The following is a 21,993-nucleotide window of genomic DNA, read 5'->3' as shown; positions in this document are numbered from 1 at the left end:
CCTACTTTCGATATTTTGCGATTGTTCAATTGTTCAATTCTTGTACTTTCATAACCATCGACCTTCTAAATATAAATGGAAATTTTTGAATTATTTCTCCAAATCACTACCTCAAGTAAATAAATTTACTGAGGCAAAAAATATACGAGAAATAAATTTATTATGAAAACGAATTGTTTAAAAACATACACAAAATAACTCCTTCTCTGCAACCCCACTAAAATAGAATAATACAATCATAGAGCAGCAGTTAGCTGTATAATCTCTATTATCATTTAAGGCCATCGCCTCTATTCGTTAGCATCTTTGTTCTCTACACAGTTGGCAAATTATATGTTTTGTGGTTGGCAATCCGTTTTTCAGCCATTTGAAATAAAACAATCGAATGTCAAGGGCACTAGTGTATCGATTTGAAAGTTTGTAAAATAAGATCAATCAACGTTGGAGAAATACTAGTTGCGTTACGTAAATATCTTTCAATAATTTGTTAATATACTCCTTATATTTACCATTGTTACTGTTGCTTAGTGTTTAAAAATGTCGCAAGCCGGACGTGTGATAGTGTTTGGAGGCCGGGGTGCTCTCGGGGCTAAATGTGTGTCTCATTTCAAAGCAAATAAATATGTAAGTGCATGTTTTTTTTATAATACCAACTGTAATTGCTTAAATACTGTATGTTTTTAGTGGGTAGGGTGCATAGACCTAGCCGAGAATGCTGAAGCAGACTGCAATATAATTGTAAACAAGGAAGAAAGCTTCCAGCAACAGGTAGGTCATGATAATTTTTTAATATTAATAAAATAAGTAAAGTTTTTTATATAACTTTTGATATAGGTACCTATATCAAAACTTTAAATTTAAAGTCCTGGGAGCAGTAGGCACATATAAAATAGTTAAATACTTTGATACACATTGCAAAGAAATTCTTTATTTTAGGAGACTTCAATTTTGTCATCAGTGAAAACTGTATTAGATGGATCTAAAGTTGACGGAATTTTCTGTGTTGCTGGAGGTTGGGCAGGAGGAAATGCTAAGAAAGGTAATTTTTTTGTTTTATGTTTACTTCTCAATTTTTTTTTAATAACAATGCATGTGAAAGTAGCATGAGGATAATTCTTATTTTGTCAATATTTCTGCAGTAGAGATAACCTCAGTGTCAGAGATATAAAATTATCATAAATATAACATAATATAAATAAGTAATTGTTTTTTTTATACCTAAAAAGTAACCGATGTAAGAAAACAATAGGTAATGTCAGCTAATTTAATGAATATATGAAATGTGGGCTGATATCCAATGTCTTTTTTCTGATAATGGAAATACCAAATTTTGATAAAATATTTATTTAATTGCTATTTTTGTGGCTTCACTTTTGAAACATTAATATATAGAGAAATATTTAACCTTGACCCACATTTACCAACCACACCTTTACCACATATCTACCTTTACTATCAAAACTTAATGTAGGAGAACATTAAAAATTTACATAAGTTGTATTTATATATGGTATGACCCATTGAGATTATCGAGAATTAGGAATCATTTTTTTTTGTACATGTAGTGGTCACTGGTTTTCTAGATGTAGAATAATTCTAAAAATTTTCCTAACTATATTCTCTTCATAGACATGTTAGTTTTAATAAATTATCTAAAATAAAAGGTAATCTATAGAAATACGTAGTACCTACTAATGAAAAAACATATATTTGACTTATTGAAATTATTAAAATAATGTTGCAGACCTTCAAAGAAATTATATCCCGCTCTTATTTCTAATATCTATAACATCACCAATATAAACATTTCTCCATTTCATGGGTTGCTTTTTTAAATAATTTGCCTGTGTCTATTAAATAATAGCCTGTTAAATAGTAGTGTCATTCAGGTATTTGAAAATGTAGACCTATTTTCAATTATAATTTTTTCTGTCAGTATAACTTTTCAGGCAATAGAAGTAGTTTGTTATATTTAAATAATATATTCAATATTTTCCTCAGACTTAGCAAAAACCTCAGACCTAATGTGGCAGCAAAGTGTCTGCAGTTCTCTAATAACAGCTGCTATTGCTGCACATCACCTGAAAGAAGGAGGAATTGTTCAACTGACAGGTGCCAAAGCCGCTCTTGATGCAACACCAGGTAAGAATGTGCTCTCGAAGCTCTTGGATGATGGATGTTCTTTTTTAAATTACGAATCACCTTTTTTTTACTTGAAATCATTTAATGAATTCATTTTTTATTTAATTATATTTGTTTGTTTTCTTTTAATTGTTAGGAATGATTGGATATGGCTTGGGAAAGGCCGCAGTACATCAACTGACAAAATCTCTTGCTCAAAAAGAAAGTGGTCTTCCAGAAGGCGCTTCCGTAGTCGCTATTTTACCTGTAACTTTGGATACACCCATGAATAGAAAATGGATGCCAAAAGCCGACTTTTCCTCCTGGACTCCACTCGAATTCATTGCAGAGTAAGTGCTGTTTGAATCTTTTGAGAATTAAAATAAAAAAGTTGCTGAAAACTTTTGTTTTTTTTATAGATTGTTCCTGAAATGGGCTTCTGGAGATGGCAGGCCCCAAAGTGGAAGCCTTCTTCAACTGGTTACTAACAACTTTAACACTGAATTAATTCCAGCATAAAATGGTAGTATCCAAACGTTTCTCTCTAAAGGATTTGATGGACCAATCTCACTACTTTGTGTTTGTTTCAGAAACAATTGTTTTTTAAATTGCTTTGGAAAATGTTTTTTTAAATAATTTATAAATTTTATATTTCAGTTAAATAAAGTGTACTGTAGTAATTCGGTATTTTTATTTTGTTCCCCGATCCATCGTCAATAGAAAAACAAATAATTAGGCATTTTAGTAAATTTCTGTTAATGTCGTGCAATGTTTTCAGAAATTTATGAAACATTTCATCAATTTATGTGGAAAAAGTGGAGATCTTTTTTAAATGTCCAGAAATTCAGTAAAACATCAATTTAAAAGTACCCATAAGGTCTGTTGTTATTCTAGTGCGTTAATTCATGGACTTATGGTGTTTAATTAAAATAAATAAAATAGTTCCATATCTGCAAATAATTGAAAAAAAAAAGCAGACGTCAAGCTTTTCATTAATACCCTTGAGAGACAAATACTAATGATGAATGCAAAACAAAAGTTTTTATATAGTTTTAATACAGGCATAACAAATTCAATAAGTTATAGACCGGTATAAATAAGTTTGCGTCTGAGATATCTCCAAGCACAAATCGCCGTGCCTACGTCTTAGTCCTTCTATCTGTTTTTTCTCAATCTCGCACAGCTCTGCCTGGGTCAGAAATGCAAACTTATTTGTGTAATTTTTTGCCCTAATTCATCTAAATTTTGTTCTGCTACTATAAACGTAATCTTTCTGATAAACCTCAATCTTCTCATAAATATTAAAATCGATCACCCTGTACCTTGCTGACATTTTAACAGAAGAAAACCTTTTTTATTCAGAAAATAATGCAGACACATTAGCATTTAAAGTAATATGGTTCTATCTGATGCAAGTAAAATATACGAGGTCAGAAAAAGATAAATTAATTTCTGGCCAAACCAGAAGTTGAAATAAATAAATCTGAAGAGTAATGTGTTCTTATACATAGAAAATATAGTGTTAATATCAGTATCATTTATCTAGGGTTAATATTAAGTTTTCTATGGTTCTTATATCATTTTCTGCATAGAAATACAATGTGAAAGATTGAAAACAAAAAAATATTTTCTTCACAAACATGGATAAATTTTTTTCTTTTTTTTTTAATTTGACCTGTTACTTAATTTTTATTCATATTTGCTACTTATAACACAGATTTTGTTTCTGTTTCTACTTATAGTATAAAAATATGATATAATTTATATGGTATTTTGTAAAGCGCCATCTATTAATAAGAAGTTAAAGTAAATCTAGTGATCTGTGTTAATGAACAGCTTTCCAGTTAATATTTTATGGTTCCTGTAAAGAGGAGCCCAATCTATAAATTAGTTTATTATTATAATGTTAGATGGTTAAAATGTCTATTTTAAAAATGATATAATACCAGGACATTTTTTATATTCATATAGGGTCGTTATAAGTTTGCTAATCCCGTAACACGTAACGCTTAAATATTCTGTTATATGGATAAAAATAATATCTTTACTAGGTCTGGATTCATGAAAACACATGTAATAGAACGACATTTGTGAATTAATTTAGTCATGCGATAATTTCTAAAAATAAACTAAACAGGTCTATGTGAATATTAAATATATTGATAACTAAAGTAACGCGACTACATTTTTGTTTATATATAATAGTCAGTATTAAGAGGAGTTATCACAAGATTTATCTACATATATAGGATGGCAGGATGGTGAGAGGTTAATTTTCGGGAAATAGGGTATTATTGATTTTGAAAAATATCACGTCTAAGGACATTGAGTATTATCAGGACTCGAATATATGACACTGATCTGATTAATGAAAACGCAATAAAGCAAAAGTAAAGGGGAAAAAATTAATTCGCAATACGTTTTTGATATAAATTTTAATTTTTTTATATTCTGTTTTGTTTTCAGAGAAATGTTGTGGTTGTACGGCCAGTAGTGCATGAACACTATGCAATTCCTAACACTTTATTTATATAAATAGTTCTATAAATGGAAAACCATAAAGGTTTAACATGTAAACAAAAGTCGACTGGATTAATTAAATGTTTAGACAAGTAAATTGTATTATATCGCAAGTCGTTTTATTTAAATTCCTTATTTAATTTTTTAAATGCGTCATAGAAAAAATATAACTTAAATGCATTGTTATCTTGTGATTGTTAAGTACAAAGTTAATAAACATAAGCGTTATAATTATGAATTAAATCTATCTTTTATAAAGGTCGTGACATTTTTATAACTGATAGAATATCCTTTCATATATACATGCATATGTACAATCATATAAAGTATTTCGATGGTTCATTTCAACTCAACTTCAAAATTTAAATGAAAAACCTAGTTTAAATTTTTATAATACTTTTCAAAAAAGCCCCTGTAAAGTGCGAAACTGACAAACGCCTATTTTTTCAAAAATAAAAAATTGCATTATAAGGATGTTTTGGAAGAAGGTATCACAAATTCTGAAACTGATAGAACTCAAAAAATAAGAATAGACTATCCTAAAGTCAACCAGATTTTATTCCTTTAATACTCAGATCTTTAAAACATTTTTTATTCCGTTTTAGTTCTATCATACCCTTTTGATTAACCTTTTTTCCTTTTTTCTTTCTTATTTTCATTCAAGCCAACTAGCTACCTTTGAAGTATGGCCCAATCGTTACGAAATAAAAGGTGATTAACATTTGGACACTAAATTCAGTTTTTCTCAAAAATGGTTTCGACGATTTAAACAAAAGTGCCTTTTTAATTAAAATTAAATTTTGCGTTATAATATAGGTAATAATATGGCGTATATCGATACCTCAAAAAAGTTATATATTTTAGCGGTATGCAACAAGGGTACCTTTTATGCTTAAAAATCATGAAAAATTTAAACTATGCGTTGCTGCTTTACAGTGGCGGAACAAATATTTTTATAAAAGGACTTCAAGAACACAGTTTGCGCATCAATTTTGATTAATTATTAAGTTCATAAAGTTGTACCTGGTGGTGATGACAATAAAAATGTTTAATAACAAATGTTTAACATCTATCAATGGCCCATTTGGACCATTAGTAAACTGAACACCCTGCATAGGTATTTGCGTAAATATGTAACGTTGGATATTAAAAAAAACGGATTATATAAATTAATAAGACATACCTATTATTTTCTTTAAGGTACTGAAATATATACTTATTTTTGCAATCATAATCTTATAAAGCAAATTTTATGTATATCAGATTACAACCGTTGATTTTCTTTATATATCAGTAAATAATTTTTGTTGGATCTTTGCAAGCATTTTCCCAATAATATCGCATTTTAACTATGATAGGTTAGTTAAAAATAAACAAATTTAACTTTCATAGATAGTTTTAGGAACATTAAGAAAGTGTATCATATATTTGTATTATACTAATTTGTGTTTGTACTAGAAAATAATAAGTTTGTGAAAATATATTTACTCATATATTTTATATGTACATACAATACATATTTTAGAACAATACTGTTTTTTTTTAAATTCTTTAGATTAAAAAAAATGTGGTAGATCTGCTCTTGATATGCGTAGGAAGAGTTCTTTGCTACACTTCTGGTTTTTACGTTTTTGTTATATTAGATTAGTTAATTTTACTTTTGATATCCATCACGACTGGAAATACGGAGTCAAAATTTCTTATTTATTGGCACTTGTTAACTGCAAAATGTTAATGATATGTGATATCGAAAGATATAAGTTTCAATAATCTTTAACCATGTTTTCCAAATTCGTTGACTACTCTTGAATCCTGTTTGTGTTTTATGTTAATATTGTACTATTTTCTTCTTATGTGTATTGAGTTTTTGTAATTAATTAATATAATCATAATATTTATATGTGTAATATAATTTGTGGTATATATATTTTTTCAGTACACAAATGCAATTTTTAGAAAATTTGTAAACATTTACAACAGTTTTCAAAACTTTTCACAGTAATGTGGTAGCGAAAGCTACAATATATAGAAATTTTCGAGATTTTATTAGTATTTATTTAACACAAGTTTGTGTATCTCATAGCGAAATAGAAAGTGATAGTACATATTTAAAAAAGTTGTAGTAAATTATAATCGATAAAAAATCAGCTTCAGGGGACAGTAAAAAACGAAAACAAGTCTTATACTTTATTAAACTTCAGTCTTAAAGGAACGGACGGTTTAGCAACCATCTTCAGGATAATGTCTACGTCTCCCTGATTGCACAGCTCCACGTCGAAATTTCTCACAACTTTTGAAAGTGTCACTTGTAACTGTGCCTCTGCGATTTTCTTGCCTATGCACGATCTTGCTCCAATACCAAACGGTAAACTCGCTTGCTGATTAACGGTGCTATGCGTACTGTTTCTTATCCAACGGTCAGGCAAAAATAGAGCAGGATTTTTGTAATAACTCTCATCACGGCCGCTCGTGTAGATGGACATAACTATCAACGTTCCAGCTGGGATATTATATCCTCCAACAGTGGCAGTGTGGGGCAAAACCCTCGTTAAAAAGGGAGCAACTGGGTACAGTCTTAAAGCTTCTCTGAGTACATTTTTCGATAAAGTTTTATCATCGTGTCTTAGTCTTTCTTGAACTTCCTTGTCCTTCGATATTAAATATAGCATCCATTCCATGGTATAGGTAGTAGTGTCTCCTCCACCTAAAATTAGATCTTCGACTATCCTGTTAATATCAACTCGGGCCACTGCTTCTTGTTCCATTTTGGAAATTAAACCATCTCCACAGTGATATTTATTTCTTAAAATCTCAACAATTTCATTTGCAGATTCTAAAGCTGTTTTCACTGACCTTTCGAATCTTTTCCAAGGCGGTATGTTATACTTTTCAGCTAGCTTTGCAGGAAGCAACATCAATTTCGATGTAGTCTGAAAAACTAACTGAACATTTTCTGCTAACTTTTCTAAATAAGGTTGTAAACTTTCACAATTTTTTTTAAACGTGTTCGGTCCCAACAAAACAGATATTACTACGTCCATTGACCATTTGTATAACTGCTTTTCTAAGTCCGGAAATTCTGCGTTTTTCTCGCTGTAACATTTGATACGCTTTAAAAGTAGATCGCTAGCTGCTTCGCAAGAATCTTCTATCCACGATAAATCACCTCTTAGCAGTAATTTGTTCATTACCCTTCTGAATTTTAGCCATTCCTCGCCGTCCATAAAAAATAAGCCTCTGGTATAGTTATGTTTATCATTGTAAACAAGCCAAGGCTCTGGTTTTATATGCAGTGGATATTTCCCTAAAAGCAAAATATTTTGGTAAGTATTAAGAAAAATATACTAATTTGTAATATAAAGATGTATTTCAATTAAATGACAATTAAAGAATGTTTACGAAATGGTCAATACAAAATAAAAGAGTGAAACCAAACGCATATACAGGGTGTTCCGATTTATAGGTGTACAAACCATTAACACATTAAGTAAAAAACAAATGAAACTCAAATATATTTTTGCGTAGACCTTAAAATGATGCTATTTTGGAAAAACAACTTCCTCAAAATTGCACATCCTGCGTTTGCTAGGACGTTTTACGTGCCAATTTCTAAAAAATCATATTTTTTATCCAATCTTTGTATACATTCATCTATCATCATTCATCATTCTATTATCTAGTTAATTTTTTCGTAGTTAATATAGAAAAAAAGGTAATTTGCACGTTTACAGAGACACTTTTAATAATTAAAATCGCAGTAGGTCATTTCAAAAGGCGAAGAATAACCTGGTCTTAAGGTTATCACCCTGATTATATTTTTTTGCTGCAATACCCTAAATATTTATAAATTTTTTAAATGTGCATAAAAATTATTAAATGTCCTTTCAAATAATATGTCATACATGTGTAACAAATTAAGGTGTATCTGATGTATACAGGGTGTAATTTTAAGTGGTGGTCATTTTTTAGGGATAAAGGTAAGTGTTCCTCAGAATACTAAGGTGTTTTTTTTTAAATTGTCTACGCGGCCACTGGGCAGTAGTGCCCGTTGTTACCTTTTTAAACCAACTATATAAAACCAATGCAAGGGCAGAAAGCGAAACTACAATGGAAAATAATTTTGTAAAAACAGATTGCTTTTGTATTTATGATTTTGCCACATATTATTTAAAAATCACTAAAGTTTTTTTATGTGAATTCGGATTAAATGTAAGCAAAACTAAAATAATTATAAAACGTATAAGTATAAGAAAAAGTAAAAAAAATATATTTTTGAATCTGATAAACTTGAAATTGAAGTTTTCAACAAATAGTATTTGTTATTATTTTACATTGAATTGTATCACAAAACAGTTAAATTATAAAAATAAAATTGTGTGAATAACATATATGACCTTATTTGAAAGAAAATTGTATGCTAATTTAAAATATTGAATAATACAAAAGGTACCCTATTTAGAAAAGTATAAGTTTTGGTTATAGGAAAATATGACTTGGCCGCTGAATTCTATACAAGAAATTGAACGAAAAATCTCTTCCTAAAAATTCACAATAAAAAAAGTATTCGATATTACAAAAAAGCTGCCAAAATAACACGACCGACTTCCTAAAAGTGACAAAATTGGCACATACTGTGAAGTACATAAATAAATTTAAAAAAACTACATCAACCTGAGTTCAGTTACCACCCATCATAAAATTCTATTAAGAAATTTTACAGCAAATGAAAGTGTAAAAAATCAGCCAAATGAATAAGATTCCAATGGAAACCGTTTGGAAAACTGTGAATAGCTCCATTATTAAAAGGGAAACAAGAAAATATTATGTTATTTAAAAATAAATTCGACGAGAACGCTGAAGATTTAATATGTATCTGTATTTTTTTTCATGAAATTTACACCAACCGATACTCGTATACTCGAATTTTTGAACACAAGAGTTACTTGCTATATCACTATGTATTCAATCCCATAGTACACATATGGCATCAATTACAGTCTGGCGTTGGACTTAATAATATATCACATACTCTAAATGTTAATGTATCTTATTCTTAGTAAAGTTAATAAAATGCTGTGAGTAACTGGAGGAATTATGTTTCACATATTAAAACTGTTGAACATTTATTATATATTCATACCGTAAATGCTACAGAGAGATTTATTATTATTATAGGCAGCTAAATGCTACTTGTTTTATGGCCTGCATCTCGATGCAGGTAATTATTTTCTTAAATCTACGAATGTACTTTACCTACAATTGTTCCAATTATTAAATATGACGGCCTACTGTGATACTTTTGGGAAAATACATAATTCAGTACAAAATAAAACATTCATTTATTTTTCTATACTTACCTTTTTCACTGTGAATTTCGTTGAGATTTATTTTTATAATTCATATATAAATATATACACTGACAAGTTTTTGGCATTATTTAGCATTCTATTAAACTTGGCAATATACGTAACTTATTCGACTACCAACTAAAGGTTACTGACATCTTATATCTTGTCCTCACTTAGAATCAACTCTAGTATCAGCTTTAGGCTTTAGATAACCACGTGTTATATAACTATTATATTTTATGTGCAGATTTATGGCAATTCTATTAATGAATTTATTAACACAGCATACTTAATTTATTAATTATTACTATAAACCTATATACAAATAAAAAATAGTTCAGAAATTTAAAAAAATCTTAAGGTAGTATTATCTAATAGCTTTTTGTACTATGTTTTTTTAATTATTACAAAGAGTCTTGCAATGACCTTTATTAGCCTCACTTTTTCTGTTGCCAAATTCTAATGTGTGAAATTTTTAGGGTACAACATAAAATAGTGAATCTGCAATTTTGAGAAAGCAATTTCCAAATATGCGAGTATTTGAAGTCTTCATTTCTACTTATGCTAATAGACCTACAGACCTATAAAGAGAAGTGAAGTGTGCAGTAATTACCACTTGGACGACCTCTAGCGGCTAGTCGAAGCAACTTTGAATAGAGATAAATTTAGTTAAATCGTCTTATTAAGACCTCATGAATATGCGATAGCTACATGGAACATTGGGACACCCTGTATTCACAGTACACTCACTACTGTGGTATAAAATATACAAGGTGTTAATTATAGGTACGTAAACATACTTTAAAGAACGATTCGTTGAGTTTTTAAGCTCGGTAACGTTAATGAAAGTTAAAAAAATTATTAAATTAAAAATGATTCGTTTTTCGAATAAAAAGAAAGATCGGTTTTTCTTAAAAACACCGTAGAGTTAGAAGTAGTGACAAAATTTTCGAATTTCTAGAGTTACTAGTGATTTTGACTTATAATTAAACAAATCATTAGAATAAATTTCGTCATTCTGCATCAAACGTCTTCAGAGATATTTTAGAAAAGGTGATTTTTTTAAATTTCGACACTGTATCTATCTATACTTTTTTAATACTCCGTATTTTTACTACAGAATTGTTAATTTTTCAAAAACAAATGCTTTTAGAACTTTTATTTTAAATATTATGACTAATGTCATTAAAACAGTAGGTACCTACATAATATTTTAATTTTTTTACATACTCTGCATATATTATCGTATTGTTCGAAAGATAAGCGATGTTATCTAAATTAAACAAGTTACTCGACAATTTTTAATGTGTATTGCAGACATATTCCGAAAAATGTGAAAATCCTAATAATAACCAGAAAGGTAGGTAGGTAAGTATTAACAATAATAAAATTATATTTATATTGATATAGAAGCGCTGAATAATACAATTTCTATTTATATCTACTGTTTTCGATAGTGTAAACAAATATTCGATTGTTGCTAGTTATTTATTTACTAACATTTATAAATGAGCTGAATAATTATTGAAATATAATTAAAGGCATTAAAGGATTTCATTCGAATTTATCTGAAAAGACTGGTTTATCGAACCAGTTATAATAAAAATATATAAAATGACATGTACAGAAAACGGACTCAACGTAAAAAAATAATTACCTTCCTGGGCAAAAACGTTTCTCATTTCTTCGGCATCGGACAAAAACACGGCGGTTACAGGGCCAACGTTGTCTTTAAAAATAGGCCCCAATTGTTTGTGGCGCTTGTCCATGTACTCGTGCAATTTAGGTGGTCCGCCGGCGGCTAACAAAGAAAAAGTTGTGCCCAAAATAGGCCACCCCCTGGGCGAGGGAATATCTTGAAAACCCAGAACTGCCGAGTAGCTGGCGAGCCGCGCGTTGGGAAACTTGAAGAAAAAAACATTTTTAACCTGCCGACACAACATGTTTTGTCGCACTGTGTTGAATTGATACGAACGTCCGCGTCTAACGGATCGTTACTAAACCACGAGCCGTTGTACTATTACTACTTCATAGACGAAGCTGTGAATTTCATTTATTATTACGGCCCATATTATTTCAATTATTGCGTGAGGTTCATGTACCCTGAGTGTGATACACAAGCGCACTGGTGTACTAAAATTCCAGACGTACGCATTTAATTAATCGCATTACTCTTGTAATGTAATAAGACTAATAAGTGACGATGATTTACAACTGTTATTAAAGAATACAGTGCGGTACAGCAACAGCATTTCTCTACATGTTACACAAAAAGTCAACCTTTCTTGGACCTCTCACCGAATTTAAACAGCGAGATGAAAAAATACAAAAAGTCAACGCGGATAACAGAAATGTTTAGAACAATTTAAGCACGACTGTGCAGGCTGTTTCTTTTTGGCGAACGTTCCATTGAGATTCTAGAATTTTCACTAAAATTTGTTTTAGTTAACTTTCGAACTTTTTGTGGTACTATTTATTTTTGGTATTTATACACCACTGGAGGTCAACAAACTCTTGAATTCAGAATCCCAAAATGCGATAATTATTTATGCGATTACCAAGAATGTCTTTTTAACCCGAAGACTAAGGGTTGTAAGATCATTCTTCAGGTTCACCAAAAGTCATACTCACGGGAAAAAACTTAATTAGAATTTTCTTTTAAAATTTTCAAATACAACCAAGAAAAACAAAGCTTAGTACCAACTTTGTTGCATATTAATTCATTGTTAGAAGAGAAATGTGAATATAAAGGCACAAAGTGTTTTTTTTATTTTATAGATATTATAAAAATTTATAGAATTATTATTTTATTTTGAAAATGTTTTTTTTTACAGAATTTAAAAAAAAACTATTATAAACTCATGGGCGCAGCTAGGGGGGAGCAGGGAATATTATCATCTTATTTTTGTCATATTTTAGAATCAAATTAAAATTTGATATTGTAAGACGCTGACCTATTTTTTTTGCTTGCAGGCCTGGGTCCACCCCAAGCAAAAGTTGTAGCTACGCCCCTGTATAGACTTATTAATACCCAGGATGTCTTGGGAAAAGTCTTAACGTTAGACGGTAAGAATATTTTTTCCTAAGGATCAAGGGCTTTACATCTTTTGTTTTCAAGAAACAGGACGTCAAAGATAATTTTTTAAAATCAAATTTTACCATCTACATAAAGTTAGGTTAGATCAGGTTGAGCTTTTTTAAATAAAATAAAAAAAGTAATGTCTAATTTGATTATCATTCTAATTTTCTAATTTCTACATAAAGTTGGGTCAAATAATTTTTTTTTAATTCATATAAAAGAACTTATCTAACCCAACCTAACTCTATGTAGGTAGATAAACTAGTTTTTATTATATGGAAATATAAGTTTAAAAAAGCAATATCATTGTTGGGAACAGTAATTTTATTTCCTTCATGTTGGCAATTAAATTTCGGTGAAATTAAAAAAATAAGATCAAGATTACATTAAAACACAATATTCTGTTTCACCGGTTGTGATCGGTGTAATTTTTCACAAGATTCTATCCAGCCCAGATAATTTTCGTTACCAGTGCCAGCCCTGCAATGTTGGTTGCCTAAGCTCGACAGTCACGTGACTTGTAATCATTTATGAAGGCTGTGTAGATTAAATAAACATAGCTTTTCTTAAAATTTCTGAAAATATATTTTCCAGGCCAGCGATGAGTCTAATTACATGTATTTTAAATGATACATAACTGAATTTTGAATATTTGTTTTCTCGAAAATTAGATTCAACTGCACAAAAATAATTCCAAATTCGTATTCAGCACCCTCAAAAATTGGTAAAAATTTGTTCCCGGGCAGTACAGTATATGTTGTGATTATTACAAAAAGTTCACTGTGTCTGAAAAAGTAGAATAGGCACGGAAAATATACTCATTTCGATATGAGGCATCGTTTTCGGGAAAATGGCACGATGTAATTTTAATAGCCTCTTTATTGACCATATGCACAACACAACATTTGATGATATGACAATACAAAATTTGACATTTTTGTCTTAATAAATGGCGTGTGGTTCTTATTCATGTGTTCTTATAAAAAAGTACCTATGTTGTTTTTGTTTTTAGGAATAAAATGACATATTGCACAAATACATTAATTATTACTGTTAAAGATTGCACTTTGATTATTTTCTGTATGGACATGCCAATGGTAATGGGTTTGAAACTCGTCTATTTGCTGAGGAACACATTCTCTAATATAAAGTATTTTTCATGAAATAAAAATGTTAAACTTCTCAATTTCATTTACCATCCATTTTATAATTTTTAACACTCTTTTCATAGAAACTTGTGTTCTTTTCATCTTAAACAAAAGATATATACCAACAATCTGTGTTGTCAGAGATTTTAATTCTTATTTTATAATTCTTTCAAACAAGTTGGGTCTTACCAAAAACTACTATTTTTGAGAAAATTCCAGTAGCATAGATGAACTGTTAAAAAAAAAGTTGACGACACTCCTGAAATTAGAAAAAATCCAAACAATCTTATCAAATAAAGCCAGACCTATGTTCGTTGACGGCAAATATCTACTGTGACTGAAAGGGCATTTTTTATTTTCTGTAAAACCCTAGAAAATAATTTGTTTTAATTGATTAGTTACGGCATATTTTTATAAGCGATATAAACTTTCCTTTCAAAGCATAAAAACTAAAACCAAGAGCACAATATGGTTTAACAAACATAATGTCTACATTATTTCTGAGAAAGTGCTAAACTAAATAATTTGTCTAAGGTAAACCGAACCTTCAACGTTTAATAAAGATATTTTAACAAACCATAACTGGTGTACTCATTCTAGTGTAACAAAAACACTCTGCTATAAATAAAATATAATCTCATTATTGCAGTTTTAATTAATGTACATGGGGACACATACAGTGCGTCTCAAATTCCGTAAATCAGCACTGGTATATTGATTTTTGTAAAAGACAGAAACAATTTTTTTTAAGTAAAACTAGTACTTAACTTAGAGAAGTTAACTAACATAACGCGTTTCACAATAATACATTTAAAAAACAATTGTATTGTACATGTCATATGTAATTATGCCATAATTTTATTGAGAAGTAAAAGTTGCCGTTGTTACACTTTTGCATCACAATTTTATTTAACATCATTTAACCAAACTAACTACACAACTGGCTCCATGTTCTTAAACTTACCAAAGTACTGACGGATTCTAATAAATTATCCTCTATATTAAATAAATCGGAAGACAAATGACGATCTGGAATCATGGATCCTTTAAGATATCTAGTAATACTGTAAAAGTACTATGTTCATCAAATTAATGTTTATCATGTTGAAAATAATAAGAGATTGTCAGTCAAAAAGAAATTTGAGATAGGACAAACAATAGATTTAAATATGTTCTTTATTTTTAATTTTTTTTGCATAAGAGAATACAGTAAAAAAAGACACCGCTTGCTGAACTGGTTTGCTAAACTTTGAGACTTTATGTAGAAATTAAAAAAATAAAAATAAATTATTGTCTCCCTGCACTTAAATTTCATGGAAATTATTACTTAATTAATCAATACATTAATTAATAATAAAATATTTAATTGTTTGTTACGGCCTATTAACGACTTCTTCATCTCCTACTTCTTGTATGCTTCGAGACGGTATTGCTTCAAATAAAATTTGTATGTAGCTATTTAAACCACCTAAAATACAGAAATGTTTTAATACTAGATTTTACGAACGTACTTGTTTTTATATGCCTTCTTTTCTTTTTACATATATTAAAAACTCGAAACTAAAGCAAGACTCATACTTACTCAAAAATAGATCGGGCTGCAAATCCTTGTAAATAAACACATAATAAAAAATTATGCCAAACCCTACAATGCCTAGAGCAATTAGATGCTTTGCAGTTGGATCTATTACTATCGGAGTGAAAAATAGGAACATAAAAATGAAAAGCATAAATATTGGCAACAGAAATGGAACCTGAAAAAAAATAAAAAATAACAACAATAATAAAATAGATAATAGACAGTATACAATAAACAATAGAGAATAGATAACCGGTAACGGATAACAGATAACAGATAATAGATACCAGATAACATGTAACACACACCAGATAACAGATAACATATAAGAGGTAACAGATAATAGATAATAGATACCTAAAAATAGAATAACAGTAAAATAATAATAACCTTTTTAGTTCAGTAAGCCCATACCTACATTATCACCAAAATAATCACGAGAAGTTGAGAGCAGAGACACTAAGTTATATACGCTAAAACTGGTCTAATTTGCAAAACCATTCTCTTGTTGATGATCAGGAAACAAGAAATATAGAATCTTACTTCACGCATATGGAAAAGAGCACTACATATTTAACTTCTCTTGAAATACTTGTTCGGTCTGACACTCAAAGCATAGATAAAAACATTTATAACATGCAAAAAAGAACAAAAGCAAAAAAATTGTAATAAGAGACACATCAACGGTAATAAATTAATAAAAAATCACGCTATGTGAAAGGTGTTACTGGGCAAAGATTAATAGACTAGTAGAGAGGGAATAATAATAAAAGATTGCAGAAGAATTACAAAATTTTCGAATGGTAACTATCAAAAAAGAAAATTAAGATCGGACGAAAATACTATAGAAACAACAACTAAAACAATTAACAATTTTAGGTGCTTAAATTCGTTGTAATAATAATATGTACAGAACGTACTTTAATTTGTTAGATTATCATTTCATTGCAAAGCTATAACATTGTGTGTAACACACCATTTGCAAGGCACACTCGATACCTTATAAAGTCTTGGGGCGTCTTTCATCCTTTTCTTTAATATTAACAGTGACACCATTGAAAGCGAGTAAAATATCATCTTCATGAAGCCAACAAATTGAATCAACTCGGTTACATCCTTGGTTAATATAAACAAAAATGTAATGATCCCTTGAAGCACAACTGCGGGACCAGGGGTCATTTTTTTATAATGTACGTACGATAGACTCTTCAACATTAAACCATCTTGTCCAGAGACATAACACAGCCTAAAATAGGAAAAATCTGATAGTGTTCTCTACAATGTTGTTTCTTAGATTATTTTTAGTTCAAAAAGAGTCTAAAGCCATTGGTGTTCGAAATAAAGATTGAATTTAAAAGTATATAAACATTTATTCAAGTATTACAAGAGAAAAATAGATGATGTTTTTGTATTATTTTTCACATGTTCGTTTAGGTTCGATTGACGTTTCGCTGTTTATACTGTTAACTTATTCAGACTTCTCTGTCTGAAGCTGACAGAATTATTAGCAAAATACCGAGCGAAACTAAAATAAGATCAAGAGAAGTAAAAAACGACCTACACTTTATGAGTTGGTTTAAGAGTTTGATTATTTACCTTGTAATTCCAAATTGTAGACTTAGAGAGCAACTAAATGTGCTGAAAGCGACACTCAATGGTATCACAACAGCAAATTTTCCTAAAACTGACTGCCCAAATGCTACTGCTACCGCCGATGAATTTATCAGTTCTTCTATTGTTAGTACTGTCATGTACGATATGTTCATAAATACATACAAAATAGTTACAAGTGGAACAGCTATGAGTATACTTCTTAGGATATTTCTAAAAAATAATATATATAATAGAAATAATTAATTTGCAGATCTTAACTACTTATTGTATATCTCGATAACGATAAATTTTCCTAAATTGTACATTCATACAAAAAGAAAATAGCATTTGAAATATAGGGTGTTCGGAAACTATGAACAATAAATTCAAGGGGGAATTTAACTTTATTATTTTGCCATATTTTTCGTTTTCAGTTAAACGACTTTTTTTCATCTTTTGGTACACTTATTACTGATAAACTGCACCTACTAACGATATTAATTGACATCAAAGATCTACGACAACTTCATGTACGTGGAATATAAGGGCACTCTGTACAACGCGGAAGGTTTAACGGGTTAAACCTTATTGTAAAAAAAGGAAGAAGTAAACTTACACTTCAGGATTTTTTATTTCCTCTGTTATGGATGTCACCATAGACCTACAAAAAATACAGTGTGTTTCATGACGAACTGTACATGCTGTAATAGTTGAGTAGCACTTTAAAAAAGTCCTGGATTAAAACTTATGGTAATGAATAGAGGGTTGAAGAGTGTTTTTCTTGAAAACGACTAAAAATAATTAAATTCTGAAAACGGTCGGAAAATTTTCGGTGGCAAAAGTGAAATAAAAAAAAGTTGTTGCATATTCCTGGTGGGGATTCGGTATTTTTTTCTCAGAAATATCTTTAGAAGCCGCTGGAAAGAACTTTTCTTTGTTAGATTTTCTGCTATATTTGGCGTTTCTTTATTTACTGTATTTGAGATATTATCACTTGAAAATCACTTTCATAAAGTTCTTAGCATTAATGTACGAAAAACGTATCTTAAAGAAGTTTTTTCTTCAACATTAAAAATTTGTTTTCTAGAATGCATTTTTATTATATAAATGATAATTTATAAACATATTTGCATATTTGATTTATTCTGAAAACAAAAAAGTTCGATTAAATTCTGCTACAACTCTATCCGTCTTAATGAAAAAAATATAAAAATTTGGATAAATTATTTCTCATTGTTTGATTATTATTAATTATATGGATAATGGTAACATACTTTGGTCTTTAAAATTCAAGCTCCCAAAGCATCTATATTGGTCTTTAATGGAATATAGTGTACACCAAAAACAAATTAATTCCCACAAATGTTTCAAAAACTGTAACCAACATAAATCCACAAATTTGGATAAAGGACTTTTTTAAATGCTGTATAAAATCAATATTCCCGTTTGTTATCGGAAATAGAAAAATATAATCCTTTTTTGCTAATCATTTATATTAATTTCAATATTATTACCATCCTTCGAAAGCCCAAAGTCCGCTGTAAAAGGCAAGAGCGACATCTTTCGGCGATGACGTCGTCCCTTCAAAACCTTTTTGTAAATTTTCCGCATTACCTGTAATTTAATTTAGAGATTGGCAAGTCAGATAAATGTCAGACGAGGCATTACCCATTGCAATTTCGTAGATTCCTCCACCTACTACTATTAGGCATGCAATCACTTTGAAACAGCCAAAAATATTCTGTATTAAAACGTACAATTTTACACTGGCGGTGTTAATGTATGTCAAAAGCCCTAAAAGTAACAAAACTGTTAACATTTAAGTCTATGATTCATATCTACTTCTGTGTTTGTAATAGGTGTAATCTCACCTAATCCAGAAATGGCCAGAGTTATCTTAACCTTTTCAATAACATCAAGATCCGTTATACAATATGCGTCTAGTATTGGATCGCTGATGTAATGCGAAAACGTTAGTAGAACTACGGCTATGGAAGCTGGCCTTATGACCATGATCATCACCATTGAATACAGAAACGATGGCAATTTGGCCCAAAATCTATGATATTTATTAAACGTACTCATAAAATACACGTAGTCCGAACCAGATCTTGGAACTAAGGTGCTAAGTTCGGCGTAAGTTAACGCACCTAAAGAAAAGGAAAAACATTGTAACGGTTTTGAAATATTTTGGAAGAGACGATTCTTTTGACGATGACTCAATACGGTTGACTTACCTAGTAAAGAGATAACACCACTCAAACTCCATACAAGAACGCACATCCCAACCGATTTGGAGTATTTTAGAACAGATGTAGGTGAGATGAATATACCTGATCCAATAGTTACTGAAATAATGAAATTTACCGCAGAGAACAGACCCAGTACTCTTTTTAGCTGAACAGGATCATTTGATTGTGTCACTGAAAACGGATACGTTTTATAAACTTAGTAAAATAATTGGTAGTTCTTTGATCAAATATAAAGTTTATTTGTTCGAATATGCTAAAATGTATTCAAATATCGTGTAAAAGTAACTCACAAGATAAGAGAAAGGGTGGGAAAAATATAAATTAGAGTTAGAAATAGATACAGTGAATTAATTTTTTTAGAAATATTTTTAATAAAACCCTAAAAAATAAAGAAATTCGACGAAAATTAGTTAAAAAACGATTTTCATTCCCCCTATATAAAATTGGTGCGTTACATATATAGCTTTAGTTGCACTGTTAAACTTTTATTCTGAATCCGATAGATAAAAACTTGTTTTTTTTAATTTAAAATTCAGCTGTCCCCCCTTTGGCGACGCCCTTGTTCAAGGAACGCACTTATTTCAGAAACACCCTGTATATGCAACACACAAGCAAATTTTGTTTGTTATATTTATATTACTGACATAATATAAAACGTGCTTTGTGTGAAAGACGGACAAGGCATATAGTATAGATTATCTCAGCAAAACTTTCTTATTGGTCGATTATCCTTAGGAAAGGTCTTATGAAAAAATGTCTGCAAATACTTCGTTTTCGAGATCGATTTTGCTGAAAGTTCAAATAAATCCGTAAGATTTTTTTTCGAGAAATGCGATTTTAAATACATTTGTCTCAAGTTTGAAAAATCAAAAAATTTTATTTTCCGCGCTAATGATTTCCTAGCATGTTTCATGATTACATTATAAAAAAAATATTATAAAAAAGTATTATACAGGGTGTAACTTTTCAGTGGGGGTCATATTTATAACGAGGCTACCTTTGGAAACACATATTAATAATTAATTTTTTCAAATTCGAAAACATTTTCTTTTTAGCCTTTTATTTTATACCCCGCCACTGGATAAGATAGCGTGACAAACAACGGCGCGCGGTGGATGCAACGAATGCACAATTGTGAACTGGGCTATGCATTGTTGTCAAATCTCATAATTTAAAAGAAAGGTTAGGTTTCCACATCCCCCCGCCGCGAGAAAAAAATAGTAACACATAATTGTTTGTAAAAACTTTAAACGATTTTAAGAAAACATTTCATAGAAACAGATCAGTACTTTTATGTGTTAACAAAATTGTAGTAAACACTAAAGATAATTTGTTGGAAATGTGTGACAAAAAATAGAGAACTTGCACATATTTTTTAAATATCTAGAAATAATCTATAGTCTTATATAATCATGTAGTGAAAATATTAGAAATAACTAATAATTAATTGCTAAAGTTTGATGAGCAAACTGTTTTAAACGAGTGTTTGCAGCCGCGCTAATTTATGACGTCATTTAGTGCGATCGACAATCGAGAAGACGAGTGACAGGGACAGGACGGTCACACAGGACGAGGCAAAGTAAGTAAGAGGAGTCTAAATACAGCCAAATTAACTTTGCTTCGAGGCGCGTCTATTTAATTGGTTAAATAGTTATTCTATAATTTTTTTCGTGGACTTTTTTGCCCTGCATATAAAAAACATGGAATCAATTTCTCTGTAAATTGGATGATTTTCCCTCAGAATAAATTAAGTAGGTAACTGGTCAAATTAAATTTAAATTAGTTGTTTATTAAGAAATAATATATTTACCCCTCATTTTATTATAGCACTACACAAAATAAGACGGGTTTTATAAATTTTATCAGGGAACTGCTTGATTTTATTTTATTATCCTAAAATCAGTTACAATCTGATTGGTACTGCTTATATTATTATATTATTAATGGATTAGATAAAATTACTGAATTGCTCTTAAAATTTTAGTTATATATGTATTTTTAATTGCTTTTATAAAACCAAAGTAATTGTGTTTAATGTTTAATCCCCCACTATCTCTTTACATGTACTGGATGAAGATAAACTTTCTACTTACGTCTAAAACTGTTGCTCTGATCCGTGATTTCGTCGCACAAAAATCCCCAAAAACACAGAGGTAAATCTTTCTCATTCGCTCGTTAAACACAAATTAAGCGTAAGAGTTGCCTAAAAATTGAAATAATACGTCTACCGCTAGATTTGTTTGCTCTCAATAACTCTCAATTATTTGGGCAAATTACCTAAATTTGGTAAAAAGAGAAGATTTTGGCCAAGGTTCCACAGAGGAGCAATAGAAATGACCTTTAATTTCAAACC

General features: G+C 29.9%; 3 protein-coding genes across 4 annotated transcripts; 1 reads left to right on the top strand and 2 right to left on the bottom strand.

Moving 5' to 3' along the window:
* Nucleotides 1-368: 368 nt before the first annotated feature.
* On the top strand, nt 369-2,792 carry LOC108916532 (dihydropteridine reductase). 2 transcript variants are annotated; one of them, XM_018722822.2, is made up of 7 exons: nt 392-465; nt 529-624; nt 685-768; nt 937-1,039; nt 2,002-2,142; nt 2,279-2,471; nt 2,541-2,792. In XM_018722822.2, the coding sequence occupies exons 2-7, from the start codon at nt 538-540 to the stop codon at nt 2,638-2,640; spliced, it is 708 nt and encodes a 235-aa protein (XP_018578338.1). In that variant the 5' UTR covers nt 392-465; nt 529-537; the 3' UTR covers nt 2,641-2,792. The 2 variants fall into 2 exon arrangements, with proteins under 2 accessions (XP_018578331.1, XP_018578338.1); XM_018722815.2 differs by having other exon boundaries at nt 369-624.
* A 4,023-nt stretch (nt 2,793-6,815) lies between these two features.
* On the bottom strand, nt 6,816-12,016 carry LOC108917002 (cytochrome P450 315a1, mitochondrial). Its single transcript, XM_018723410.2, has 2 exons — nt 11,647-12,016; nt 6,816-7,945 (listed from the first exon to the last, which is right to left on the bottom strand). Exons 1-2 carry the CDS (start codon nt 11,930-11,932, stop codon nt 6,822-6,824), a joined length of 1,410 nt encoding a protein of 469 aa, XP_018578926.1. The 5' UTR covers nt 11,933-12,016; the 3' UTR covers nt 6,816-6,821.
* A 3,358-nt stretch (nt 12,017-15,374) lies between these two features.
* LOC108917001 (b(0,+)-type amino acid transporter 1-like) lies at nt 15,375-21,494 on the bottom strand. Its single transcript, XM_018723409.1, has 10 exons — nt 21,451-21,494; nt 19,626-19,811; nt 19,260-19,538; nt 19,057-19,182; nt 18,903-19,002; nt 18,005-18,049; nt 17,392-17,619; nt 16,795-17,041; nt 15,799-15,970; nt 15,375-15,684 (listed from the first exon to the last, which is right to left on the bottom strand). The coding sequence occupies exons 1-10, from the start codon at nt 21,455-21,457 to the stop codon at nt 15,590-15,592; spliced, it is 1,485 nt and encodes a 494-aa protein (XP_018578925.1). The 5' UTR covers nt 21,458-21,494; the 3' UTR covers nt 15,375-15,589.
* Nucleotides 21,495-21,993: the final 499 nt, after the last annotated feature.

This window comes from Anoplophora glabripennis, unplaced genomic scaffold (assembly GCF_000390285.2).
Source record: "Anoplophora glabripennis isolate ALB-LARVAE unplaced genomic scaffold, Agla_2.0 scaffold2, whole genome shotgun sequence".
NCBI lineage: Eukaryota > Metazoa > Arthropoda > Insecta > Coleoptera > Cerambycidae > Anoplophora > Anoplophora glabripennis.
This window is presented reverse-complemented; position numbering and strand designations above follow the sequence as displayed.